At 51.6% G+C, this 9,427-nt stretch overlaps 1 protein-coding gene across 1 annotated transcript; it reads right to left on the reverse strand.

The window, feature by feature from the left end:
* Positions 1-3,368: 3,368 nt before the first annotated feature.
* Positions 3,369-5,579, reverse strand: LOC119353241 (ricin B-like lectin R40G2). The gene is made up of 5 exons (XM_037619836.1): positions 5,356-5,579; positions 4,576-5,241; positions 4,331-4,453; positions 3,823-4,051; positions 3,369-3,714 (listed from the first exon to the last, which is right to left on the reverse strand). Coding segments are annotated over exons 1-5 (1,218 nt in total). The 5' UTR covers positions 5,554-5,579; the 3' UTR covers positions 3,369-3,712.
* Positions 5,580-9,427: the final 3,848 nt, after the last annotated feature.

Here is a 9,427-nt window from a genome sequence, read left to right on the forward strand (position 1 = left end):
ACTAGTGGCGCACCGTGGATGTGGTGCGCCATTACTAATTTAACTAGTAATGGCGCACTATCCACTGGTGCGCTTTTACTAGTTTTGGAAAAATAAAAAAAAATTGTTACTAATGGCGCACCATGCGCCATTAGTATTTGGACACTAATGGCGCACCTACACATGGTGCGTCATTAGTATATACTAATGGCGCACCACATGTCTTGTGTGTCATTAGTGGCCATATCATCTATAGCCATTTTTCTAGTAGTAGCATCGTCAGAGGGCGAGTGGAGGTGTGTCTCCAGCAGATCCCCCGGGATTCGGCCGGTGGTTGTCTTTGTTGGTTCTGCTTGGATCCGGTCTTCGTTCATCTATGCTCATCCTTCCGAAATACGCTTCTATTCATCTGCGACGGTTGTTGTTTTGGTGTGGTGGTCCTATTGAGGCTTAACATGACGATTTCCGACTGTCTACTACAACGAAAAAAATCCGGCTCCAACGAGAGCGAGGGGCCATGACGGAGACATGCTTTCGCTCGCTTCAGTGCTTGTAGTCGTTGCTAGATCGTTTACAGATTTGGATATAATTTTTATTATTTCGGGTGTTCGTTGTAATGCCAAGTTTGAAGATGAATAGATTAAAAGTTTTTTGGAAAAGAAATTCATGTAATTTTTTTTTGATTAAAGAAATTCATGTAATTTTTTTGAGTAACGAGAAATTCATGTAATTAAAGACTAAATATGTTGCTGTCTCCTAAGTCATTTTGGCCATTTATTTCACAACTATTCCCCGCTTGGCTTGGCTTGGCTGGCCGTATTTTCAAGACGAAAAATGCGCATGTTGTATTTCAGAATAGAGAAAAACAGATGTGCAAAAGAGAAGCATCCTATTTTTTTTTTCGAACGGCCTGGCTTGGAAGCGTGCACCAGACGCTGCGTGATTCCCCCACAAAACAAGGTGGGATTCCAAGTTCGGATGCCTCCTGCGATCGCTCTTGTAGACGACTAGCAACACAGTCGGCGCTTTATACTCTTGATGACGATCATGGCCGGGTGCTTCTTTTGCATCTCACTGCTGCCTCGAGCCTTGATCGACGTGCCCCACTTTCGTCGACAAAGCTACTACTTGCTCTATCATGAAAGTTTCAAGCAGAATACGGAAGAAATTCACATGCCGAAGGCGATGGTTGGGTCGGGATAAGAGAGCCATCCGGTGAAACGGAGTTGGTAAAACTATCATCTTGTTCTGCCCATCTTATTTTCTGGCAGAAACTAGTATGGTGCATGCAATCCCGCGTACCAAACTGAACACGTAGTCGCAACACTTTTTTTTTCAACCGGTCGGACTCCGACGAGGCCCCGTTTCTGAAGTTTGTGGGCTTCTCGAAGCATCTGGGGCGCTCCTGCGTATTGGCAGCGCGAAAGTGTCCACCGAGATCAACGTTCGGCTGGTGCAGGTGAGGTAGGTGAACCTGCCGTGGTGTGCTATCAAGTTTTCGAGGCAAACTTTTGTCCCTGTGCGAGTAAAATCGGAAGTGGACTGAACGGACGGCCACTGCTGGCGTGGCCATGTGTGCACTGCCCTGCCATTGTTGGGAAAGGGCACACCTTAATTTCGGGCGTAGGGAAGAGTCCAGCAACTATGTGAACTTTATCTTGTTGTGTCGATCTTGTTTGTTCCGAGGGCTTTGGCTATTTTTGCTAGTAGTACGTGACTTGGTGAAGTGAACCAACCACTTCTTTGACCGATTTAAAAGTGCTGCGTACTACTCCCTCCGTTTCAAAATAGATGATCCAACTTTGTATTAATTTAGTACAAAGTTGGGTCATCTATTTTGAAACAGAGGGAGTAGTATTTGTTGGCGGGGCTTGGCGCAGCAGGTAGGCATGCTGTGATAGAACTGGCTTGTCAATATGCGCACATCCGCTCGTCGAAGGATCAGTTGAAACCGTGTCTATGTGTCCGTGTCACGATAACGACAAGGCATCGATTTTGGCCAAGATCAATTCTTGACACGGACAGTAAGTAAATTATAAACACGGTTTACGATAGGAAAACACACACACACTCCCTCTCGTGACGGGTGGAAAGAATAGGATAATCTCTCTCGATGACCTGGTGCTTTAGGCGCGCGCGCGCGCGCACACACACACACGGTGCTTTTTTTTTTGAGACAACACACACACGGTGCTTTCTTTAGGCATGGTGCTTTGGCACTAGTTGGGCCGTTACTAGGCTTGTGGAGACCCATATTTGTAACAGGCCAAGGTTGTGGGATTTGGCCCAGTTTGGTCCAGCAAAGTCTACGATTTACTTTGCGAGTGAAAGTCTATGCTTTACAATTCTATAAACAAAAAGAAATGAGTTATGTTAAGGAAATAATTACAGAGATATTTGTACATGGACCACTAAAGAGATTTTAGATTCAAGATGGCTAAGCCAGACGTTTTCTCCAAATTTTGATATTTTTCTCTCGAATGCTATGAGGATTTACCAGCAGACAACACATGCAATTAGGAGATCCCGTATGGTAAATTTGAGCAATGCTACATCTACGTAATCAATCATACGTAATTAACATAATAGCCTACTTGGCATCTTTTTGTTGGACAGAATTAGAGAAGGGGGCCCACCACTTGAAATCGCAGGGGGGGAGGGGGGGGGAGTTTAAGAAGGAAGTTTACGTAAAATATTATTTACCATTTTTGGGTAAATTTTGGTGCGTGCCTGTCACTACTTCCGTGGGTGATTTTCATTGCAATCTGTTCAAGTGTCCCGATTTTTCCTCCGCTTACCACGACGCCAGTATCGTCTAATGGCCGCAATTTCATTGTTTTCTATGTTGAACCAAACGCTCCATCCTAAGCCGTCCTTGAATTGACAGCAGCAGATTAACACGGAGCGATGCTTAGGCGTTAAGAATTAGGACCATGCATTGAAGTAGTGCGTTGGGCGGCATGACCTGGCGATCTAGAAGCTCTCACTGAGTTGTCAATGGCATCAGCAATTCAGAACCTACGTTGAGGTATCGCCAAAAATTGTAAACCTCCATTTCTTCGCCTAGTCGTAGGTAGGTTGGACAGCTGACGCTTGCCCGGTACCAACGATAACAGCAAGAAAAGGCTGAACAAGAATGCAGGACGGTGGCTCTTGCAGGCATATATTTGTTCATTACAAACATAAATGTACAGTCATACTCCCTCCATTTCATAATGTAGTGTTTTTTTTATCCCCGTGCTTCAACTTTGACCGTAAATTTAACTATCAAGACCGATTGCGGCGGGAGCAAAAATTATATCAGTGAATTCGTATTCGAAAGAAGTTTTTAATTATATAATTTTTTCTTCCGCCGCAGTTGGTCTCATTGGTTAAATTTATGATCAAAGTTGAACCTCGGAAAGCGCGGGCGCACTATATTTTAGAATGGAGGGAGTACTACTACTTGTAATTCTTTCGAAACTGCCAAATGCAAACGAACTAAACTCTCTCTCACACATAGACGGGAGAAGACACATGCCCATGCATCAAGGTAGCGATCCAGACGAAACTCAGAAGATAAGTTGCTAGACCGCCCTGCAGCTCATCAACATCCTGAATTCTTTTCTCAGACCAAGAAGCGACCCGGTCTCGACCAAGTGGCACACTGACATTGGGATCGTCGCTGCAGTCCGGGTTTATTCTCTCTACTGAACGCGCAGAAGTGCAGAAGCGGATGACAGTAAGGTACACTCTCTGCATGAGAAAGGCAAGGAAGCGATGGCGATCAGTGGACATTTTCAGTACGGTCAAGGGTGAGTGCAATGTGCCAATGTCCTGAAGATAGAGAGTAGCGTGGCTTACACCAGGGGACGATCTTCCAGCGCTGGTTGTCGCCCTTGCACCACTCCCAGAGCACGACCTCGGTGCCGTCGTGGACGCCGCCGTGGTCCTTGTCGCCGTGGAGCGCGTCGAAGTTGAGGTAGATGTTGTTCACCATGCGCACGCAGCGGAAGCCCTTGCCCACGTCGCGGCTCTCCGTCCACAGCACCGACTCGTCCATGTACTCCGGGTTGTAACCCACAAGCTTCACCTGCAGTCCACTCACATGTCAACCACGGCCCACCAGCGTGTTGCAAACGTCTCAACACGTACGAGAGCAGGTGTGGAAAATAATTTCAATTCGTGTGACGCGAACATGGAAATCGTAAACGTAGATAGGCACGTGCCACCCCCAGCATGGACCAACTCGCTTGAATTTAAGGAGCACAGAGAGAGACAGGTATCAACGTCACAAGTTGTACTAAAACAACGATAATTACTGTGGATCGGAGAGAGAGATATATGTTTGTAGTGGCATAGTTTTGCTTACAGGGTGGCTCTGTCCGAGGGAGTGCTTGATGGCTTCGCCGGTGATCTTGTTCACCAGGGCGAACGCAGGGTAGCCCTCCTCGTCCTTGATCTTGGTGCTGTACCTCATGTCCTTCACCCAGTGCTACATTTCGTTTTGTCACACACACGCAAAATTAACAGAGATGAAAGTTAGTGAAGATCGTAATGGATGGATTGATTCGGATGGAAGAAGCTGGTATGTGCATGCATCCATTTGGTTGTCACCTGGAACTCGTCTCTGGGGTTGGTGGGCGCGAGGCACACGGTGCCGTTCCTCACGGTGAGGCTGTAGTCCTGGCCGGCCGCGCACAGGACGCGCACGGTGGACTCAGACGCCAGCGCGCGGTGCAGGTTGCCGTACCCATACCCTGCGCCCGGCGGCGCGTACGCCTCTGCGCCGTGGGCATGCGGCGGCGGGTAGGCCTCCGCGCCGGCCGGCGGGGGGCGGTACCCTCCTCCGTACGCAGGCGGAGGCGCGTAGGGATCCTGGCCGCCGGACGAGCCGCCGCCGTACCCGTACCCGTACCCGCCGTCAGCGCCCCAGGGAAGAATCTTCCAGCTCTGGTTCTCCCCCTTCAAGAACTCCCAGAGCACGACGCCGGTGCCGTCGTGCACGCCGCCGTGGTCCTTGTCGCCGTGGAGGGCGTCGAAGCTGAGGTTGAGGTTGTTGACCATGCGGATGCAGCGGAAGCCCTTGCCCACGTCGTTGCTCTCCGTCCACAGCACCGACTCGTCCAGGTAGTCCGGGTTGTAGGGGATGAGCTTGACGGGGTGGGACTGGCCGAGCGAGTGCTTGACGGCGAGCCCGGTGGCCTTGTTCACCAGCGCGAACGCCGGGTGGCCCTCCGCGTCGCTCACCCGCGTGCTGTGCCTCATGTCCTTGTACCAGTGCTGCACCCACACACACGTGCATGCATGCACAGATGAAATTGTCACATTTACGTACGTACGTTACGTTCATTCGGACGACGAGCTGATAAGCGCAGGAGTGTACTATGTACGTGCCTGGTGCTCGTCGCGGGGGTTCGTCGGGGCGAGGACGACGGCGTCGTGGCGGATGGTGAGGCAGTAGGCCTCGTCGGCGCGGCAGAAGATCTTGAACGTCGGCTCCTGCTGCGGCATCATCGGCGGCGACGCGGTCGGGTAGCCGGCACCGGCCGCCGGCGGCGGCGGAGGCTGGTTGTGCTTCTTGTGCCCGAACATTACGAACGTTCAGTGGACAGAGTGCGAGCGAGTGTTCCTCGTGTCGATCGCTTGAGATGTGTGTGCTGCTGGCCGGCGGCCCCGGCCGGGGTTTTATAGGGCTTGGGAGCGCACGCCCCACGGGAGTTAACAAATGTGACCAAATTAGGGAAGGTGGAAGACGGATAGGTGAGGGTTGAACGACGCGGGCTCCGTTAGGACCGAGGCGTGCCGGAGGCCGAGAGCCGGCCAGCCGCGGCGTTGTTAATCGCGCGCCTCCGCTGACTAGAGACATCGTGGTTTGTCATTCGCATCGTCGAGTCCGCAGCCGCGGGGCCGGCCGGTGATCGCAGGTGCCCACGTAGAGATTGTTTTGTTGGGAAGTGCCGTCCTGAATCCTGATGGTCAAGGTGGTCAGTGTTCTCTTCGGGGCGAAGGCACCTTCATTGCCTGCTCAGTCTCTGCTGGCGTTATTGAGAAGCCTTTCGGATGCTGCAGTGGTGATGAAACGTGTGTGCTATTTGCTCATGGCTCGAACCTTCTGCGGCTCAGGAAACAAAGATGCCGACCAGCATTGGTAGAGCTCTCAGCTCTGTTTGTTCATTGTTCATTTCGATGAGAATGTCCGCAGAGAAAGCATGATGCAAGAACAGTGAAAGTAGATTTTGAGTGGTTAGGGGCTTGTTTGGTTGCAGACAGTAGTTGCATTGCATGTCCATCTCTAGCCAGCCTGGTTGCTGAAAAACAGCCTCATATGCAGCAGATGCAACCTGTTTGATTTGCCTGCATCGCATCGAAAGGCACTTACCCCCTGCTATTTGGTTGCCCGCATTTGTGTTTAGGGTGTGAGTAGATGCAAACTTCAGCTGTTTGGTTGCAAACAACGTTTTTGTTCTGCTCACGCCATTCAAATGTGGTGGCCTTACCACCACACATGATCAGTACAACAGCAATATCACAACAGCTAAGATCGAACAAAACAAGCAATGTAATGACAGCAAACTTAACACAGCAAACTACTTAACTAGATAGCATAAGTCTAGATTAAGAGCAGGGGCATCCTCCTTCCCTGCTGTGCCAGGGTGCTGCTCCTGGACAAAATATGAACAAGTTCCCAGCACAAGTCTCGCCACACACCCTAAAAGTTCTTCACAAACACCTGACTTAACTTAACTACATAGCCTGCTTGATGCCACCAAGGCAGTTGTGCCTGCTGCAACGATACCTGCACATCACCGACGAGTCGTGGTTGTAGATCTGAACCTTCAGTCCGAGTCTGGAGATGCGCACAACGACAAGGTCGCCGGGGACGATGCGGTGGCGGCGGCAGAAGTAGTTCCACCCCCGGCCAAGCACCATGTGGCCCTCGAAGTTCTGGACCTGCACCCAGAACATGCACCGCTTGTTGGCTGAGAGCCTGACCATGCGCGGGAGTCGCTTGATGACCAGCCAGGTGTTCATCACCTCCACGAACTTGGGAGGGACGACGAGCATGGGCGAGGTCCTCGTTGTCCTTGATCTGCTGGTAGAATCTCATCGACTCCCTGGCTCCCTCCTCGTGGCCCTACCTCGGAGATCGTCCCCTTGAACGAGGCACGCTCATGAAGGCGATCCCGCCAGGCAGGTCCACCGTCCTGAGCCACCTGTTCGTGGGGATGAAATCCTCGGCGCGCTCAACTCCGGCCACGACCTAAGCTCCTCCACCCGCCACATCCCAGTCAGTCTTCAGTATCTTGCCAGGCAACATGACATGTATTAGTATCAAACAAAGCAAGCAAGCAAATGCCACTGATCAGTGGCACTAATCAGTGGACTTGCCCAACAACAAGTGCCACTGATCAGTGATGAATGCTAGAATGCCCAACAGCAAGTGGCATGTACTCATGGCCAAATGGCAATGATCAGTGGCACTTGGTGTTGGGCAAGAGCACTAATGTACTTGCTGTAGTGCAAATGGCACTGATCAATGACACTGATCAGTGACTTGCCCAATAGCAAGTGCCATTGATAAGTGCCATTTTGCCCAACAGCAAGTGCCATTGATAAGTGGCATTTGCCTAGGGGCAAATGCCACTTATCAATGACACTTGTTGTTGGGAAAGTCACTGATCAATGGCATCTTCTTTGCTGCAACTGGCACTGATCACTGCACTATCCTAAACAAGGAAACATCTAAAAATAGCAACAACAAGTGCCAATAGCACCCATGTGCAGCCATGCAGATTTGGGACCATCCTAGAATGGTCATACTACATGCACGTACAATATCCACTCATGGCACAAACCCTAGCTTCAACATGCAACTAGAAACACGGACATGATCCTAACATGAACATGCCATCAGTTAACATGATTCTAGCATTCATCACTCAACATGAACACGATTCTAGCATGAACACAACTACTAGCATGTAGCACAAATCTAGCATGTAGTAGGACTCGGACTGGCATGATTCTAAGATTCTAGCATGAACATGAATCTAGCGTGTAACACAGCTACTAGCATTCTAGCATGAACACAAGCAGTAGCACACACACTGTACAAAACAAGAACAGGTCAGTCCGATTGGGATCGCATCCAACCGGATTTGCTAGAATCCTATCAATCCTAGCACATGCCTAAGAAATTAACCGCAAATAGACATCTAGGAGCAAGATTTGAGGGGATTTGACTCACCGGAGCACGCGCAGCCGCGGTGAACCGAGGCCGGGGTGAAAACCCCGGCGGGAATGATAGAGGTGGCCGAGCAGAGGAGGAGCCGACCCCGGCGACGGCCTGCGGCATCGGCCCCGTGCTGAACGCCACGCCGGAGGTCGAGAAGGATGCCTCGCCGACCGGAGAAAACCCTTGGACGGGGGTCAAGAAAAACCCCAAGCCCAATGGTGTCCCAAGAAGGGGCGGCTCCATCGCCGGCGCCGAGCCCAAGACCACGAGGTTCGGAATCGGCGGCGGAGCAGGAGCGGCCAGCACGGCATTGGCCGGCGCTCGTGGAGGCCGGCAGCATATGAGGGACGGCGCCCGCAGCGCCGACGCCGGGTCGCGGCCCGAGTTCTAGAGCCCGGCCAGCCAGCGCTCCTAGATGCTGGCGATGCGCTGGTCGACCAGAATCAGAGGGCGGTGTGGCGGTGGGCGTGGCGGAGCCATCGAAGCAGAGGAAAGGAGAGGGAGGGGCGGTGAGGGAGAGAGAGGGAGCGGTGGGAACAGTGCGCCTGGGCGGTGACAGGAGAGTGGGGGGCAAGTAATGAGACGTCGCCTCCGTCTCCCACGCTGCCTGAGGTGTGCAACTGCCCCGCACGCGCGGCCGCGCCCGGCCAGGCTCACGAGAAACTGCCGATTCGGCTATTTCCGCCAGGCCAGGCTGCGGGCTGCTTTGAGGTTCGTGCGGGCCTCAAACCGCATGCAGCCCAGCCAACCAAACAGGCCGCGCACATCCCGCGCGGGCCTGGTTGGGCTGCATGCGGGCAACCAAACAGGCCCTAGGTGGATGGTGATGTTGATTTTGGGAAAAAATTCTTGACTCCACAAAGGTTTCAGATAGAACCCTGGAGCCAGAGCAAAATGGAAGTTAGAAGATTGGTCAGATAGACCTAAATCTTTTTGAAGGGCCTTCTGGGCCTGTAGGATGCAATATTTTTGACCCTAGGGCCCAGAGGATATTGGGCTGGAGGCGTATCATGGAACTATGCTTTCCTTTTAGATTCTTATTAGACGACTTGACCCCCTTTCTTTATGGAGGTGGTTTCGAGATTGGTAGAGAGCTAGGGTTCCTCTCCTTGCCGTTGTGTAGCGAAGTTGATAAGGCCGGAAATTATGGTGGTAATAGAGGTCGGGGTAGATTTAACAGAAGGGGAGGTAGGTTTTCAGTATCACAGGACCAATTATGGTGATCCTTCT

Source organism: Triticum dicoccoides, chromosome 2A, assembly GCF_002162155.2.
Source record: "Triticum dicoccoides isolate Atlit2015 ecotype Zavitan chromosome 2A, WEW_v2.0, whole genome shotgun sequence".
NCBI classification, from domain to species: Eukaryota; Viridiplantae; Streptophyta; class Magnoliopsida; order Poales; family Poaceae; genus Triticum; species Triticum dicoccoides.

What these genes read in the sequence shown, in the direction of transcription:
- LOC119353241 (XM_037619836.1), bottom strand. Translation starts at nt 5,553, where the DNA reads ATGTTCGGGCACAAGAAGCACAACCAGCCTCCGCCGCCGCCGGCGGCC. An exon ending in ACCCCCGCGACGAGCACCAG is followed by an intron (nt 5,242 to 5,355) that starts GCACGTACATAG and finishes GTGTGGGTGCAG; the next exon opens with CACTGGTACAAGGACATGAG. An exon ending in CCCTCGGACAGAGCCACCCT is followed by an intron (nt 4,052 to 4,330) that starts GTAAGCAAAACT and finishes AGTGGACTGCAG; the next exon opens with GTGAAGCTTGTGGGTTACAA.